This window comes from Mixophyes fleayi, chromosome 5 (assembly GCF_038048845.1).
Source record: "Mixophyes fleayi isolate aMixFle1 chromosome 5, aMixFle1.hap1, whole genome shotgun sequence".
In the NCBI taxonomy this organism is placed as follows: Eukaryota; Metazoa; Chordata; class Amphibia; order Anura; family Limnodynastidae; genus Mixophyes; species Mixophyes fleayi.
In genome coordinates, this window is record NC_134406.1 from 98,866,747 (window position 1) to 98,887,072 (window position 20,326).

Sequence of the window (20,326 nt, forward strand, 5' to 3'; positions counted from 1 at the left end):
CTCTAAACTAACTAAGACCAGTGCACACCTGAAATGTATCAAGTGCTGCTTTAGTCTGTTACAGAGACCATGTTTTCAATAGATATCAACAATGGACATTCAATTATAACAGTAACGTGAACGAAGTTTAATTAACAATTGTGTACAAGGCCACTAATACTAGCACTGATTTGGACATTCTGACCCAAATTGCTTGTGGGAGCAAAATGACAATCAGAGTCAACATCTGTTCAAATATGTATTAGAACTAGCCAAAGGCAGTCAGAAACATGTCTAATTTGGCTCTTTATGTTATAGTCATGAGCAAGTTAAACATAGATTTTGTTGCTGGGCACTAGGGCTGACTGGCCATGTGGGGCAGTTTTAGTCAACCCAAATCGTACTTTAGAGAATCATATATGTCATTCAAACAATATTACTAAACAAACTTTTAGTCAAATTGCAATGCTATAGAATGTTGTTTATTTAGCTGAAGTTCATGGTATAATGGTGGATTGATGTACTGATCTGCAGAATCATATAAGGTAACAAATATTTATTGTTTGCATCTAAATTAAATATACTGTAAAAAATAATATTTGCATTTTAGATTACAGACAGTTATTAAAAGTTACATGGCAATCAATCACAGAAATCTGCATCATTGTACATATTGCCTACAAGTCGTTGTTTTCTTATATCCTGATTTTGTCCTTTTTATCTATATAATCCACTTACATGAGCAATTACATGGTAACCTACAGTGCAGACATTTATAGGAACAGTTGTAAAAGGTGCTATCAGATAACCATTTGGTGCTCATTTCTGCTATGACCTCTAGGGCCTCATTTTATCATACTTCATAATACTGAATTATTATATTCTATATCAATCAGAGTACACCTGTACAAATGTATTATACCAGCAGGAAAGAGTGTTAAAGTGGGACGAATATAAAATTAAATAACAAATAATTTTTTTGCTCATTAAATCTCACAAATGGAACTTTACTATAATAAACCTTGGTACTCAGCAAGCAGATCATAGATGGCTTTAGAAATCTAAAGAAGCAGTTGCTGGTGACTGATTTTAAAAAATTGGAGCTATGTTGTGTGTGCTGATCATATGACTTTGCGCCAAAATCTGGTTTATATATTTCCATTTCTGATATTAAAAATTACCAAAACTGAAGAAGGAGGTATTATTTTGATAATTGTACAATCATTTTTATGATAGCTTACCCTTAAATTGTTTAATGCATAAACCCATTTTCTTTCCTCCTTGCAGAACAACCTTCTAGCACATCAACAAATCGCTAGTAAGTGCTTTAGTGATGTCACTGGTTCTAGTGAATTGATAGGCTGCATTCAAAACACAAAATGGCTGGCTCCATCCTGTGTAGGCCAAATGTGCACTTTAAAGAAAGCGCAGAAGAACTTTCGAAATTCAATAAAAGTACTTCTGTCAAACTATATAAAGCAAAAAGCTTATTGAAAGTTTCAAAAATATCCTTTCATGTACAAATTTATTTTACCTCTATATTTACTAATAGGTTGTAGTTACAACTTAGTAATAAAAATAAAGAACATTTTCCAATTTTCATATGACTAAAAAAATATCTTCAGTGTTTTACTACTGTAAGAAATGTCTCTTCGTTATCTATGTAATATTGTACATGGTACGAAGTCTACAAGCAGCTGACGAAATAGGGCGACGTCTTTATGCTATTTATTATTGGAAAAAAATAGATAAAAAAGTCACAAGCTGGCTAATGACAAAATTGCAGGAACTATTTGTGTTATTGCATTAGAAAGCCCAAGGGAAATATTCAGTAGCCACGTGTTATTGCCTTGTACATATTGTTTGAAATTTTTAGTCAAGTTGTAAACATGAACTTTGTAAAATGCTTGAATAACTTTATAAAACTATAAAATGTCTTAACAAAAACAATTTAAATGTATGTTGCAAGGTAAACTGCTGACTGTGGGCAATATGTCCTAAAAACATTAACATATATTGTATTACATCAATTTGTAATTTATACTCTAAAATACAGGTGCTATCTTCTGCCCATAACTGAAATCTGGCAAAGTGCAGCAGCATGGTTGAATCAACAATCTCCAAGTCCACCGACGTAAAGTCATTGCAGGGTCTGAGCTCCAGCTTCTGTATTCTCATCTTGTTTTTCCACATTTTCTCCTATTGATGTCAGTGCATAATGTTAGGACACAATAAAATGCCACATTGCAATTGTGAGTCAGTTTAATCTGAAAGTAATAATAATAATAATAATAATAATAATAATAATAAAATTATAATAAACCTATGCATTTCCGAGTGATTTCCCACAGGGATTCCTAAACATAAAAAACAATAATAAAAGAACAAAACTACAGTTTACATATTTGCATTGTGGAATATGAGAGAATGAATTGAAATACAAATAAAGAATATTTCGTTATGTATACTAAAGAAAATACTAACGTACAAAACAACATGACATATCTATTTGTGCACCATCGCATTTGATTTCTGTTCATTTGCTTAGAAAGAACTGATGACAGCATATGAATATCCGGATTATTTCACACATACCACAAGTAACCCAGTTTCTTCTGACCCCAGGCGGTCTATTTATCAAGTTAGGAAAAGCATTAAATCCAGTGAAAACAGGATTTTTTGCTGGATTTAGAGCTTCTCCCTATTTAAAAAGTTCTCCCTCTAGATGACTGTAATTGCTGCTGATCACCAGGGCCGGTTCTGTCCGGCGAAGCTTCCAGAGGATTTTTTAAAGGGCTGAGAACCCTTTAATGATAAAGTGAGCGAAAGAAGATTTTCTATCACTGCAATAAGCAGGAATAGAAAATCTTCATTAACACCTATGTCCATAACTGCAATAATTAGATATGCATTAACTCTTTTATACCATAGTTAGTACGCTATAATGCCCTGCTTACCACAGCATGGTAATGCAAATTGCATCATCATTTCATGATGCACAGAGTGTGATGATACAAGCTGTGTCATTACGTTCGGTGGGCAAAGCTTGATGATGCGCACTGTATTATGAGACTGGGTTCCGCCCACCGCTTTTCTATCTGTCCCAGCTTCAGGGAGATAGCCAGGCTCTCTCGGGAGTCTGGGAGATCACCCACTAATATGTGAGTCTCCCAGGAATCGGCAAGTATACTGTACACTGTGCAGCAGTGAGATCTCTCTTCTACATAAATAAACATTAAGAGTTTTTAAAGAGGAGACCCAATTGTGAGAACAAGGAATGAGGACATAAACAAGTATGTTTCTTTATGTACCAGTGAATTGGTGGATGGTTGGCAGTAATCTTGCCCACTTAATCATGAGCTCACATGAAGAGATCCATCTGCAGAAACCCTCATGGAACTTTTACTAAAGATGATGCTCTGTCTTTGAGCAATTAAGACATTGCTTAAAAATACAAAAGGAAGCCAAAAAGTTAATTAGCTTTGTTGCCCTTAGATCTGACATAACCGATTTACAGAGGTCACCACTGCTGTGCTGTATTTTTTCTTATTCATGTCAATGGCCAGTTAGTTATACTGCTATGTTCTGGAGCTTTGTTCTTTTTATTAGACCTACCTTCACTGGTCATGGAGGCAGGGAGGAGCCCCAGTGCTTTACGTGTGGGGCTGGTAGTCTCTGATTTGCCATATGCTCTGGATGTCCCTGTTAATAGAGGGAACCAACTCAAGCTGTCTAACTTGGGTCTGGTTTCCATTCTTGTAGGGAGACACCATTCTTAATATCCCTTTTTCTGTGAGAACCAGTCCCAGCTGTCTAGCGCTGGGCCTTTATGAGGAACTTGGGTGGGAGGGGGGGGGGGGGGGGGGTAAGGTGTTACACTGACCATTTTTATTTATTAGTGAACAGAAATTCTCCTATTCATTTCAAAAGCAAATTTAAATTCAATGTGGTTTCGGCATATAGTGCAGATGCTGGAAGCACCACTGAAATGCATGGGCTCACTGCACTGCTTGGACAAATTATAAAATGCAGGATCCCAATATGTAGCTTAGGGGAGAGAAAAAAAACACATGCACACATGGGGCTTTGACATGGTAGGCAAACCACTAACTATGAAAATCAAATTGGAAAATTGTGTTCTTGTGTTTTTTTTTCTGTTTTTCCCTAATGCACATAAAATAAAAATATATCTATTGCATTATGCTACCAAGGGAATCCCTGTATGTCTTGGGGAAATAATACGAAAATTTGCTTTGGTAGATTAAGAAATTAGAAAATGATGTCTGGAAAAACTGTGAAAATTAGTCTGGACATGTAGGCGTAAAGGGTTAAAGTCTGGCATCTTGAGGGATACAGACTACAGTCAGCAAAGAATTATCATCTGTCATGATGGGGCATTTTGTATTTTTTTTGACTGTCAACAGTTGTTAATGACATACACATTAGCTAAAACACAAGGTTTTCCAAATAATTCCTAGACACATCCTAACACCATATAAATAAAGGAACAATAACCTTATAAATAAATATAGTAAATAAATGTCACTAAGAAAAGTTACAGCAGTAAATTAAACCAGTGACCAATGGAAATAAAAAAAAGCATATTTCTTTTCTAATAAATGTGGACAAACTACAGCTATCAGAATAGTAGAATGAAACAAACTGTTTGCCTCCAATCTTTCATTCAAATAGCTAAGTATGTCTACAAAGACATTGAATGTCTACATTATGACCTGTCAATGTGCAAACATGAGAGAAAGGCTTTTACAATCTGAGGAGGATGTTGACTCTCATCATGGTCATTGCTCTTTAAACATAGTTCAGTGCGGTATTATTTACAAGTCCTTTGACTTTTCATGTGTTTGCAAAGCAAGTAGAATTTGTCCGACTTTGTGCCAATGGGACATGAAATGTATCCCATAAAACTGCTTTACTGTTGGGGAATGCAAGAGGCCATAAAACATTTCTTTTGCTAGTCATCTCTCCTATGGTTTTGAAGAGAGGTGAAGAATGGTTAAGACTAAAAGAAAGATTCAGTTACTGGTACTCATACGTCAATGAAGATTTACGAGTTTTATTGTGATTCTCTTTGGCATGGCAATGATACTAGGCTTGTAAATTTACACCACTTGGATCTACTCAATAGCAGTAATAAATGTATTTGCCGCCGGAACAAGCACTAAAAATGGAACTATGTTAAGGATAATACAGCAATAAGCTTTCTGTAATTATCGTCAAGGATGCCTTCTGTCTCCTTCCTGGCATTTGCATGATAAAAGACACAGTATGCAGTGCCAAGACTTACCGACCTCTTCACCAGAATAAAAAGCATAGTGTGAGAAGAGCAAGCTACCAGGCACCGAGGATAAAATGTAATCCCACCTGTAACCCCCTTTCATCGGCACAAAGCTGAAGGCACTTCCCCAAAGTTTCTTGAATATAGCCATGTATTGATAATTATGTGTTGACAATGCTATGTTATTGTTTCAAAATGTAACTTGTCATTTAAAGATCTGTCACACGCACACCTCTTCTACAAGTGTGTTGAGCACTAGTCTTTGCCTCTGGAAATGCCGGAAATCTACTTTAAGGATGACGTTCATTATGGACCAGAAGTGCAGATGAAAAGGCACTAAGAAGTTGAGCCTTGAAATCTCCTTAGTAAGGAGATCTCGTGAGAGTGAGACTCTGACTCATAGTCTCACTCTCACGAGATCTCCGCACTAAGGAGATTACTGTGCACTTACAGTGACAACAGGCAGCTAACAGCATCACATTTGCTGTTAGCTGCCTGGCAGCCTTCCTAACCTACCGATATTAAAAACTTAAAAAAAAAAACTTTTCTAGGGCCCCCAGCTGCCAAGGCCCCTAGGCTGTATCCCAGAAAGCCCCGAGTTAATTCAGTCCTGGGAATGATGCCTGTACAGGACTGCTGACTTACTGGCAGTAGGAAGGATTAAAGTATTTATCTACCACACTATAGCCAAGAAGGATATCCCAGACATATTGCGTAAGATATATCATGGCTAGACAAATCCTAGGTGCCAGGTCACTATGGCAATTAGAAAATTGGACCTGGTACCTAGGAAATGTGTTGAAGATTACATACATTATATTTATTTTAATGTCTGGGGTTTTTAATTCACTGGTGCTTTATGCACATGCGCCAGCTTCGCCTCCGAATATATGTATACCTCATAGAAGCAGTGAAGATAAGTTGGGCCTGTTAACAATCCCTATGCAATCCTCCTCCCCTTAACCATCCTGCCATCCCCATCTGTGTAGAATGAATAGCAATTTTCAAAAGAAAACAAAAGATAGCTCTTGAGCACGGTATTCTGGCTTAACCTCCTCTTCCCTACCAAGAGAAGTGAAGAACTATTTTAGACTGAAGGCAGGTGAACACCGCAATCTGCATTGGCAGAGCCTACTACCCAAATACAAAATCTACTATTCTCATACTACATATTGTAGCATAGACTCACTGCACCAATGCTCTTTATCTTAAACTAAAATGTACTGGGTTCTACACAATGTTTTAATAAAAGCATGCATGTTCATTTTAATACATATATACACGTTTTAGTCTGTCTTACAAAATTACATTGAACAACAAACTATTTTCAAAATATAAAGGGTTGCAACAGTTCACTGGTTAATTGGGGTTTCAACTAAGAGATGAGTATACCAGTGATAAAAGATTCAAAGTTTCTGTCGCACATTGCAAAAGTAATAAGAAAAGAACGGATTTGTAAACTGCAGGATGCTTAATATGCGAGTTTGTTACTAGATGGCTATATTGAAAATCAGGTTTAAGATACTTAAAAAAACAATGGTGTGATAGAAGTGTTGCTGTCAGTCTTACCTTGTGACAACACAAGTGCCTACTTGTAAACTGTTGAAAATAAATTGTAAATACAGTTGGCTAACTGGTATTGGATCTATAGGCATAGCCAGCATAATAGGGGCAGAAAAAACATGCACTGGTACAGAAAACTCGGTAGAATCTGAGCCACGGAGTTCATTGTGCTGCACACAGATTAAATGTAAGTGTATTACATTCAGTGAAACACACAAAATATTATTGTAGATCTTGATTAATCGCTCAAGAAACTAAACAAATTAATTGAAACTCATTAAAACAAATTGCAAATATCAAGAGTTTGCACAACATAAGGCGGGTAGCCAGCAAAGGTAGCACTCTCTCTGCCCTTGTAAAAGACTGATATTGTATTACAGAACACCTGGGTAGTATTGCTACAGAAAAGACAGTGCTTCTGTAGTTGCTAAAAGTAAATGAAAGTTTTCACTGATTTTAAATTTGTGCACTTGCATTTTATTGGATATTCTAGGTATAACAAAAACCTCTCACTTATATATCAAAGGAAAGGACCCTTTCTTAGCAAAGTTGATGTACAAGCCAATAATACTATATCTTAATCACATCCCATAAACATGGTCCAAGGCAAAATGGAGATTCATCACTAACACAACGCTATATTGAATATATTACAGTTACATAGGCTAAAAAGTCTTCTTAAAAATATATTCTGAATCACAATTTAAGAAGGTCTTCTTAAAAACATTGTATGTGGCATTATGCGATTGAGTACTCAGAAGAGAGATTTATGAATCAGGGAACTACCACTGTTTTTGATACACAGTGTTTTGCAAAAGAGCATTCAGCTTGATGAATCTTGTTAAAAATCATTTCAGCCCATCAATGCAATTAGAGTCTAAGTGACTTGATGATGATTAACATAAATAGTTAATCAGTAATACAGGTTGGTCCTGCAACGTTTGTAAATCATAGGTACTTTGCTGTGAAAAGCTCATGCCATTTAAATAGAAACACAGATACGTTCAATTCCTTCAATTGGGTTCCTAATTAAAATGTGAAAGCTTCTATTCCAAGCAGATTGAATTTCCTTATTATTTTTTCTACTTTTTGTAGTTGTTGAAAAACTTTGCTTCTACATAGATGGAGGAGGGGGCCAATGATTATTAATGATGAGAGAAAATAATGATTAGGATGAAGGGGGTAAAGAGGCTGATGAAGGGATAGAAGAGATGAAGGAGGAGAATGGGACACGGGAATAGATGAGTGATACAGAGAAGGGCATTCAGGAGAGGTACGTAGATTGATGTCTGTGGTAAGGGCTGTGCAAAGTGTGCAATAAGATCTACTAACTGATATTACAGTGACTATGAAAGTGCAGACTGAAAGTCACAATCAGTGATTCTTTGTAACTTGACACTAATCAGCTGAAAAATGGTTAATAATGTGTTGTATCAAGACTGTCTGCTTAAATATATTATAAAACAAGTTGTGCACTATCCCCTTTGCCTGCAACTGTCACATTGCTAGTTACCAAATGGTAATGTCTATTGTTAGTCTATCCATTGATTCTATGCTGCAATCACCATAAGCAATCTCTGTTCTGCTCTTCTGCCAGGACAAAGGGATGGTTTAATAGTCATTTCCAGGATTGCTGAATGCAATGGCAACATGGCTTACCCTTATTTCATCATAATTTCAAGGCTGATTATTATTAATTATTTGTACCTTTGTACATATAATATCTTACAAAAGTGGCTGTTTGCTTTCTTAAATGTATACATTCAATTTTGTTTTACTGCTTGAATAGACACCTCTGTCTTCATGTAATACCATAATTACTGATCAGATGACCACTGTTTATGCAGGGGGGTTCGTGTCATATAGTCCTGCCACGAGTTGAGAGAAAAAGTGGTTTCCAGAGGCGGCTGTCCAATCAGTGAGGGGAAATTTCTGGTTAGATGTTTTTAATAGGTTTTTTTTTCTTTTTATGTTCAGGGCTCCATTATTTAATCAAATCATAACAAACCCAGTCATGTAGTTATTTTATTATTTATTTCTAATGTAATAAAATATGAAAGGCAAAAAAAAATTATTCCTCATTTTGTGTTTTATTTATTACCATATTTATTATTATTATTATACTGCTGATAATAGAATCACTTGGAGGCAATACCTAATGACTCTATAAGCTGTGTGCTGTGTTCCAACTGCTCAATGCACACGCGTCAGCTTTAGTAACAGATTTTCCCAATTGCAATTAGTCATCGAACAGTTCACAGCCTCAATGTGCAGATTGAAATGATATAACATTTGTGTACAGAGCAAAAGACAGATCCTATTGGACTTTTACTATGGCATTGATGACAGATAATCCACATTGGCAACATAATTATCAATAATGTACATTACACCTATTTTTATGATTACAGTGTATTTTATACTTGTAACAGCCCTAGAACAGTGTGCGGCACGCCACCCTTCAAAAGTGCATAGTGCACACCCTGTTCTTCCGGGTTACCGGGTATGCCGCATGACCTTCCTGTACTAATAAAATTGAGCGCCGCAGGCTAGGCTGTTGCAAGGAAAGGCTCTGTGGGCTGTAGGCAGCCTGTTGCCCACCGCTGTCCTAGGGTGCCCTAGTGTAGACGTAGGAGTATTTTTAAGAGCTATCAATAAATTCTGTTAGTTTACCCATTCAGTAAATGGATAATTGATACAATCTGGGCAATAGATCTTTATTAGATACACTCACTGAGAAATATATTCTTCTAAACATGAGTAACGTATCTGCATATTGTCCCTACCTTACAGATCTCCCCAACAATAAGGCTATTTCGAAAGCACTTCGCATACTGACCAAAGTCAATCTTACCCTGCACTGAGAAGTCCTGAAAGGGGTTACACAGACTTTATACAGGCAGGAACTTTCTGTCACATTTTACCTGGCATTACAATGGCTTGTTGAGATCCAGAATCAGCACTTAGAGACAACCTGCCACCTTTGGCCAGTCTATCACACATTAAGGTGATGTGCTTCTTCAGCCTTGCTGTATCTTTCGGAATGCTTAGTTGACTTGTGAGGTTTAGTGCTTGTTCTTTAGAACTTTTAGACAGACAGGTCCTTAATAGGTGAGATAGTGCTGCATCCACAGACTCTTCCCAACCCTGATAGAAAAGCGAGTAAGAAGAGAGAATTATGGTGTTTTCATAGGACAATACAATAAACATAATTAGTTGCAAACAAAAATACCAGTAACACAATGTGGGAATAAAATAAATCTATTAATTGCCAAAAATATGCACAAGCTCATATATATATATATATATATATATATATATATATATATATATATATATATATATATATATCTTTATTGGTACTTATAAAGCAAGGTTATAACAAAAACAATATGCAAATGTGTATTAAAAATATAGGTTTTGTAAAAGAACTGTTAGAGACTTACTGTCCTTTGATATGTACAAAGGTTCAATGTCCTAATATTTTTTAAACTTGACAAATAAAGAAAGAATGGCAGAAATATCATGTTGATAAAAGTACCGATTTTAGTCACTTTAACGATGCTTTAAATACCGGCAGTGTTTACAGCGACATAAGTAATCAGAATGTAAACACAGTGAACACGTACTACACCCAAAAGTACAAGGTGTTGTTAGAAATAAACTTAGGAATTGCTTGATAGCAAAATGTTTAATGTGCCCACACCACTATAAAAATACTTCTCTTAATCTTCAGCTCCACCTCATAGCTAAGATACCCAGACACTAATATCTACTCCATTTCAAAACAATACCATACCTCCCAACAGAGGATGTGGTCACTGCACAATTGGTGTGGCCGTCCCCAACACCTCTCCTCACCCCTAAAGTCAACCTTCAATTGGCTCTGGTGCCCATGGCACGCACTCACCATAGGACATACCTCCCAACTTCCTGTGATTCAGGATAAAGTACCCAGCAGTGAAATCACAATTAGCCAATCACAAGCAGTTAACTAGTGCTGGTGATAGCCATTATCAGCAGCATGGATTCTCTAGGCTGGTGCATAATACAGCTAAAATAGGCGTATCAGCGTCGGCATTGGGCCGCAATTCCACACACTTTTATTGTATTCTGCCTTGTTGTGCTTCAGGCACAAGCAGGCGGAAGAGCGGGTGCATATAATTCTGCATATTATCTTGCGGATATTTTGTCATGTTGTCATGGTCATGTTCAGAGTGTAAACACGCAATTTATGCTACGCAAACAAGCATATGTTCACTCTGCATCAGGACCCAAGCCTAAAACTTTACAAATGTGATCTCATGTGACAAATAAAATATAACAGACAGCTTTGTCATTCTTTATGCAACAAAAAATAAGCCAACATGAAGAAGCCACATATGAAAAAGTAAGTACATCAGTACTACATCCTTATCAATAAAGTTGTAGTTGTAATTGGAGCCAGGTGCTGCTAATCAATCACACTCAATTCATTATGTCATTATAAGTAAGAGCTACCATTTCTATATAAAAGCAGAACCAGTTTGTCTGGGTTTAGTGCATTCAGGTTCTTGTTAACACCATGCCAAAGAGAAAAGACATCCAAAATGATCTACCAGAACCAATTAGTCCTTATAGATCTGGAAAGAGTTATAAGGTCCAGGTAAGATATAAGACCAGATCGTATGATGATCTGACAAATCATAGTATTGCTTAGGATTGCAAAGCTTCATCTGAATGAAACACAGGACGTCTAGAATAATGTTCTCTGGAAAGACAAGATCAAAGTGGAATTGTCTGGTCTTAATGCAGAATTCCAAACACAGTGTCGCCACAAGAGCCTCATACCAACTGTCAAGCACAGTGGTGGAGAAATGATTATTTGGTTTTGTTCTGCGGCCACAGGACCTGGACAACTTGAAATCAATGAGCTCCATTCTGGACTGCAGAGCTGATGCTCATCTTCGGACATCTCCTCTACATTTGTCTTCAGAGCTGACGCTCATTCTCCTGAACTTTCACCACATAGTGGTCTGCAGAGCTGACGCTCACTCTACTGAACTCTCCGCCACATAGTGGTCTGCAGAGCTGACGCTCACTCTACTGAACTCTCCGCCACATAGTGGCCTGCAGAGCTGACGCTCATCTCCAGACATCTCCTCTACATTTGTCTTCAGAGCTGACGCTCATTCTCCTGAACTTTACACCACATAGTGGTCTGCAGAGCTGACGCTCATTCTCCCGAACTTTCACCACATAGTGGTCTGCAGAGCTGACGCTCACTCTACTGAACTCTCCGCCACATAGTGGTCTGCAGAGCTGACGGTCACTCTACTGAACTCTCCGCCACATAGTGGCCTGCAGAGCTGACGCTCATCTCCAGACATCTCCTCTACATTTGTCTTCAGAGCTGACGCTCATTCTCCTGAACTTTACACCACATAGTGGTCTGCAGAGCTGACGCTCACTCTACTGAACTCTCCGCCACATAGTGGTCTGCAGAGCTGACGCTCATCTCCGGACAACTCCTCTACATTTGCTTTTAGAGCCGACGCTCATTCTCCTGAACCTTACACCACATAGTGGTTTACTTCATTGCCATTACTTATTGTATTGACCACCCTTCCTACGGTATAGATATAAAATTATAGAATCACATAAAGCGCTAGATATATAGTGGCAGCAGAGATACAGTTCCAAAACAACTGCACATAAGTTGTAGAGATATTTAACAGTAATATAAAATCTGGAGTGTAATACAGCGCTACTGGAATCCCAAAATAAACAGAACGGATACTGACTTCGTTGTATTATAAAGAACACGGAGCTGTAACAAATAATCAGGCACGTTCTATTGAAAATCAACTTACAATAGTAATGCCATCGATGTTCCCGTAGCAGGTACTTGTAGCGGAGATTGTCTTCTAATGTGACGGATGTCAGGTGTACAACAGTGATAGCTGTCTTCACGTTTTAGTAGGGAAACCATCCGTGTTCCCGTAATGAATACCTGTATCGAACACCTTCTCCAAATGCTAAATGCTATCCGATGTGTCTGGATAATACAGCAGATCCGTTTATGCCTCCCCTCTCAGTCAAAGAGTGAGCATGAATGGGGAGAGAAAAATAGCAAAATCTAGTGTAGTACGTTTAAAACAATAAAATTTATTTAGGCAAAAACCACATAGGGCAAGAAATATGATCGCCCGTACCAGATATCAAATAGTAACACTCATAGAATAACTACGTTTGAAGAACGGAGCGTCCAAATGATCGTCACCACGAGTCCGGTTAGCGGGTTCTCAATACTTCTGTCCTCCAATCGTCGACGCGTTTCGACTTAGAAAAAGTCTTTATCCCTTTCTACGGTACTACTGCCTGTAGTCTTCCCAGGGACTTCCGTACAGTGCTCTAGTAGGGACCGCGACCTGCGAGGTAGACGCAGCTAAGCCCATACCGCTTTGCGGCGGTTCCTGGTGAACACCGTCTCCTCGTTAGACTCCGCGCCCTGTTGGAGTAGTGTTCGAATCTCTTGGTTTCGCTACATCTGCCAAGTCTCCTCGTAAGAACCGTGACACCCATATAAGCCAGATTGTGGCTAGAGGAAAGTGACTGTGCCTATCATTAGCTTCCTATTGGTCTGCGCAGTCATACCCCTTATAGCCGCTTGCACAGCACTGGCTTTGAGCAAGGCTGACAGCCTAGTGGGGGGCCACAAGATGTGGCTCCCAGTGGCCATGGGTACATTGATAGGATAGAGTGACAGGGGGATTTGGATCCAAATATGGACCTATTATTTTCTGAAAGTGATAGGAAAGGAAGCTTTTTACTGCAACCAAACATCTCTCATTTTGTTAAGTATGGCCTTAACAGTGTATAATGCATGTTTCATAGAGTGCAGCACAGGACAAAAAAAAACCAGATTATTTCAAGATATTAGCATTTCCAATCAGAAACAAGAAACAGCCGTAAGCTGGACAAGTACTTAAAAGCCAGATGCGTGCAAGAATGCAGAAACAGTCAAAGCTTTTGCCACATGCAATCTGAAGAAGCTGCAGGATCCGTTTGCCTGTGACCAGTGAACATATGGGCTAATATTATACAGTATAATGCAGCCAGAAAAGACCACCTACATATAGCATTATTTTAGGTTCTATTCCAGAAATACATAAGGCTTTATAAATATAATGTAAGGAGCAATACACACGCCACAATATACAGTTTAATTACAAGCATGGAGCAGTCCCACACAGACTATACTATAAAAACCTGCTATTTCACATGATGTCAGATCACCCAGGGCAAATCCAAGCATTCCTTTTTCACCATATATTAAAATAGTGAATTCATTTTTTGGAATAAAAATAGACCTATGTAATTATACCTGAAGTATAAACATTTTGAAATACTTACTACATTTGCCCTCTTAGATTTATTTTCATGGACTAGTGGAATTTATGCTATGTAAGATGAAGCCTATGAATTAGCATTTAACAGTTTAATTTTTGTGTTTCTGATGGTGTATGCAAATGATGGAATAAAGTATGGCTATACTGCAGTGTTCACTCGTCATCACACAATGTACAAATATCTGTTCTCCAAACCTGGGCAGGGATGTCACCTAAAGTATACATTGTTATGTTGATGCAGTATTATTAAGATACAACTTTGGAGTAACTAGACTTTAGAAAAGATCCAGTAGTACAGAAGACCAAGCCAAAGGATATAATAGTGTAACCAGCTTAAAATACATTTGCATTTTTTTAATATATATTTATTTAAAGAATGTATTATAAGTCCAAATGTATTTGTTAAAATGTAATAGATTTTTGATAGTTTAAGAATTTAGGGTCAATTTATTAACGCAATAAAACGCTTTTCGCATTGATAGGGCTTTTTTGCTTTGCTCCACAGATATTACAAGTATTTGGGCCCCCATGCTGCTACATGGGATACCTTATAATCTATCAAGCACTGCTATGTTCCTTGGTTATTGCCATAACATTTACAGTAATTTAATAATATCTTCACTTTCGCCCTCCTACACTTGCAGCTTCAGGTGGTGTATCACCCATACACAAACCCCCTCTAGCAGCATGCTGCACACAGTACTATAGGTTCCAGACACGCCCATGGGTGGAGCTAGACACAGGTAAGAGTGTAGGACACGCCTCCTTCAACGGTGTGCTGCCTAGGTTTTACTTGAGGAATTCCCCTGAAACGATTTTTCAACAGATGGCAATTATGGTTTCAGGATGGATCAAAGCAGTAAACATAATCTGTGTACACACAAGAAATAGAGGCAAGTGACAGGATAACTGGTCACACACGTTTTGCCAAATTAGAAAATAGGCCGCATCACATCTGGTTGACAACACCTGGTTGAGACTAATAACAGTCATCTTCTACCTGGACTTCTAGCATACTTGCTACTCTGCTGGAATTTTCGGGAGGTTCCCAAATTTTGGGGAGTCTTCCCGGACTCCCAGGAAGGTAGGCCGTGGTCGAGGTGGGGCTTAAATATGTGATTTGCGTCATCGAGTCCTGCCACCCGCTATGCAACGCCGACCCCTCATGCACTGGTCACCTGACCTCCCCTCTGAAGGTTTTAAAAAATAGGCAAGTATGATTTATAGCCATGTCCCATAATTATCTGAAAAATTATGATCAGGTCATTATTAGACATCAAACTCATCTTACAGCCACCTGATTTCAGCATGTTTGCACAGAGTTACAAAACAACTGCTTATTTTATATTAGATATTTGACAGAAGAGAAACCCCTCACAGATTTAACTTAAATATCTTAAGTTCTTAAAATGTACATCATGATAAATAGACATTTTCTGATTCAATGGTCTGTTAAAAAAATACCTTTTCAATCATCCTATTTGTTTCAAAAATTGTTTGGTAATTTAGCTTTCCTCAATTTGTCTCCTCCCTTTCTTGTAGACGTTTTTTATCCTACTGTTTCCATTAATAAGTAATGAAAAAAGTAGCACTCTCATAGCCTAACAAGAGAGGTGACCCCTGCTGTTGTATCTAGGTATATGATAGAACATGTACCTACACACATTAATTTCTGGTTTTAAATCACAGACTGTGAGTAGACACATCCCCGTAAGCAGGGGCAGGATGGGATGGAGGTCAGGCAAATCCCGGCCCAGACAAATGAAACTTGTGTTGGGCCTCCTGGTGGTAAATGCGGTGCAGGCCGCGCCATTCATTAATAGAATATTGTACTACTAGTGTGATGCAGGGGGACAGCGTGATGAAGGGGAACTGATGAAGGGGGCAGCAGTGTGATGACGGGACAGACATATCTGTTATTTGCTGCTCTTATTGTTGATTTTATAGCTACATTATATTTTATATATTTTTTTTATATATTATATAGAAACATACACAAACACACAAATTATTATCAGCCAGGTATGTAAAAAAAGGTGCTGTAGGGAGACGTTATAAAATATAAAAATTATTATTATAGTGAGGTTTGCTTTTGTTGCATTACTTATTTTCATTATTTAAGATTTATCATTTATATAATAAAGTATCACTGGGTTATGCAACAATAAAATAGCCTCTTTTTTTATATTCAGAAATACATACTGTTCCGTAAACCGCTGTTTAAGGATGGGCCACTAGTTACGGGCCAGTGGTGTGTGCTTGCCCCCAGGCTAAAGTCTGCCAGCCAGTACCTGTCTTTAAGATACTTTAAATAGACCAGTGTAGCTGTGTGTGAATGTGGTGTCCTATGTAATTTTCTGAACCTTTTACATACACATCAGTGAAAGTTCTTAATGCTGATTTTATATAAAGCAATGCGGATTTTAAAATACACATAAAATACAGGAGTTTTGTTAACAGATGTAGCCTGGTGTGTTTCTCTTTGTTTCCAACAAATACCCTGCTAGTGTTGATGGAGTTAAAATGAAGGTAAAACAAAGTTATAGGCAGAAGAAACAAAAGATGAAAAATTCTGGGCATTACAATCTGCCAAAAAGAAACAAAGAAAAAAGCACATAAATCTATAAACTGAGCCTGTGCATCAAGTGTCCAAAACCAGGCGTTAACTATAAACTCTAACTTAAAAACTATGCCAGATGGATTAATTTAACAACTCAATTTTACAAGATATACAAAAAAGGAGTATGGGTTTCACTTCAGTCATGGAGGGGCCTGCAGTACATTTCCAGAAATCCATTGCAGGCCCCCATTGGCACTAACAAGGGTAAATCGCACCTTTTTTGTGGGTGACCTGCTAAAATTCATTTAGTGGAGGCCATAAAATTGAAAAGAAAAATTAAAAGAAAGGTTATCTGGTTTCACATTGGCTATAAAACTCTGTATGCACTGTCATAACAATAATAAGGTGAAGAATTGTATATGCCAAACCGCTAGTAAGGAACCAGTAAATTCTTCTGGAGGTGTTCTAGGTGACATCATAAGCCACATGAGAAGAAGCCTGGAGTGGTCACAGCAAGCCATAAGAAACTTTTTACTACCATTTATGACCTTTATTACTGGGATTGGGTATATTGGGTATACTTTTTTACTTTTGAAATTTATGCCAATAATACAATATTGTTTGCAAGCCAATAGCATGTTCAAAGCAGTGCTGTTCATACCGAAGTCTATTAATTCCTATGAAGAAATAAGATATTTGAAGTCACATATTACAAGTTAATAATACCTTACCAGTGGATTTGCTGAAGTTGTTTAAAGGGATTTCATGAAAAATTATTGAATGTCAACAGTATACGTTACAGTTACAGCACTTAATGCACCAGTTGGTTGTCCAGACATATAAAATTAAGTGCAATTTATTCTTCCAATTTTGAATTCCCAACTATTATCAATAAGAAATATTTGAAAGGACCCCTAAATCATAACATTGCTGTGACCGGATGGGCTTACTTCGCTACCTGGTCTGTTGGGGGAAGAAGGATGAAGGGATTTTGTTCCCGCACAGTTTATCTGGGTTTCTTTCTCACAGTCAATAACCGACTGTTACTGACCACTCCTACTTGTGTCACCTCGCCACCAGACACTCAACTGCGAATGCCAATTGTGCAATAGTTGCAAGAGAATCACGCTGCCACCACTAAGCTGCTTTTCGGCACCTAGAACCGCTTACTTCTGGGGTAGCTGCTATAGTCGCTACAGCGCCTCTTTTTTGTGGGTTGGCTGGTACCTCCTGACTTGCTTACTATGGATCAGGACTGCTGGGTAGCGGGCAGAGCGTTGCACAGAGACGCTGGGTTCAACACAGGACAACCAGGGAATGGATTAGAGTGTAAGCTCTTATCTGTTGGTTACAGGATACAGCTGACAATAGGTATCAGGAAGAAACTTCAAGCAGTGATGTTTATTTGCTCAAGGGGTCCTTACAAAGAACATTACACACTAGCTAGAGGTACTAGTGATCATCCAGAAGTACAGATAGTATAATACATTACATGGTCAAACAGAGCTCTTTATATACTGTTTCTGACACACATGGTGGCAGGGGGTAAACCAGCCCCCTTTCCTACCTGGCACCACAAAGTCTGAGATATTACATTCAATGATCAGCATCAAGATGTAATATGTTCTTTAAACTTGGAATTAAATGCAATTTAAACTTAACAAAATTTACATCAATCTGTGATTTCCTAAGGTTTCCTATCTCTCTAAGACACAGGATGAAACGACCCCCTCCTGTGCATTCAGGCTAAAAGATGCCTTGGTCACTCGCAAATAAAAGGCCTAATTAACATGGGATTTTCTGTCTTCCAAAAACACATTTCCCTCAACATATGTCCCTTAATGGAGCACATGTGTATTCATTACTGACTTACACATTTTAAAAGATCCATAGGTGCCCTGTTCGGAGTTCCTTGGGACTGAATTTGGGAGACACTGCTTTAATTGGTACTGAATAGTGTGAAAGAAAATCTCCTGTCTATACATGACCAGAAACTATAATAATATCAAGTGGACAAAGAAGGAACCTTTATGAGTGTAAACAGAAGTACTTCTGATTGGTTCCATTATGCGTGTGATTGAGAAGTACAATCAGTTGTGTCTTAAACCTTGCATCATCCCTAAAGTGTGTAAGACATTGGATCTAACCATATAAGCAATTATTCTCTGTAGTAAATGCTCTCTCAGTAGACAATGACACTTTTTCAAAGTACCAATAGAAGCGTTCAAGGAGTGTCCAGCTTTCGAAGTGATCATTACCTCAATGATTATATTCATTCAAAGTGTGTCTTTACAGTGTATTTACAGCCACTGGAGTGTTTTACTAAAGAACTGTAAATGTACATTAACCCAACCAATTAGTCATTTGTTTTCATTGGCCAACTTGTACCATATGGATTAAAGCACATTACTCGCACAATTGCACTATGCAAGTTAGTAACCCCTCGAGTGTCTTGTATGAACATCTAGTTTGTCTGTACACGGACCATCCTCTCATGTATACATATTTTCCAGACACAATGGCTGCCATATAGAAATAGCTGTTCTTGTTCCAGGCAGAGCCACCTGATATGTTTTTTCAGCTGTTTGTTCAAAATTACTAATCAGTACCTTTTGCTAACTTTTCATAATATTTTACAGCTTATTTTCAGCATATGTTACAGCACATCAAAGTAATAATGTATGTCAGAAGCATATGTTAAACGTGATACATGGATTTAATGCATATGTTCCATAGGGTCTTCCTTAAACAGTTGGTTTTATTGAGTCATGTGTTTTCCTTCCAATTGAGATCACAGTCAAACATAAAATATTGAATGTAACATGGGCAGAACTCTAAACTACTGATATGAACTGATACACTACAAGATGTTTTCTTTAAAATAATGTAGGTTGAGGTCATACATTAAATGTTACTAATCCCATGTCTCACATGTGTGTTCAGTCTCTTAAATTCAAACCACACCATCTAAGACCCAGAGAATAGAATTTACTTATAAAAGAGGGGAAATTACATTGATTAGAGACGTAACAAGAAACATTCTACAGAACAGTTCATACTGCCAATAATAATATAAAATTGTGTGACTATGTATAATGATAAAATGAAATATGTTTTAAATCACACTGCACACTGAAAATTAAAGTATTAAAAGTATATCCATATTCAATAATATATCCCAAACTACATATATATCATGAAAGACATTTCTTCTGAAATAATTAATTCAACTGATGAGTTTATTATTCTGTGGAAAGGGCACGGGATGGTTAACGAAACCACAACCTTACCTTATACAAGTACAACAGTGGTGGTCCCTCTGCTGTGATCCCTTCCATTTGTGTGATGTAGCTGTCCCTGCCTACTAGAGATCTCTGCTGGAGATTATCTTCCGCATGATAGGGGAGGGTGCCCACAAATGTACTTTTGAACACATTGGGGCTGATTTAGCAGGCCAATGCCTTTGTGACCACCATTAATTCTTTATATGTCATATCAGTGACATTAGTGTCTAGAGTGTTTGCATGATAGAGAGTT

At 37.7% G+C, this 20,326-nt stretch overlaps 1 protein-coding gene across 4 annotated transcripts in view; it reads right to left on the reverse strand.

The window, feature by feature from the left end:
• Window positions 1-450: 450 nt before the first annotated feature.
• BBS9 (Bardet-Biedl syndrome 9) overlaps window positions 451-20,326 on the reverse strand; it is a 328,017-nt gene continuing 308,141 nt past the window's right edge. For 2 of the 4 annotated variants that reach the window (XM_075212581.1, XM_075212582.1), the window contains 2 exons: window positions 9,763-9,985; window positions 451-2,178 (listed from right to left, as the gene is read on the reverse strand). In XM_075212581.1, the coding sequence (XP_075068682.1) occupies window positions 2,120-2,178; window positions 9,763-9,985 (282 nt within the window). In that variant the 3' untranslated portion in view covers window positions 451-2,119. Of the gene's footprint in view, window positions 2,247-8,903; window positions 9,986-20,326 lie in introns of those variants that run through there. The other 2 variants (XM_075212584.1, XM_075212583.1) reach the window with 2 other exon arrangements.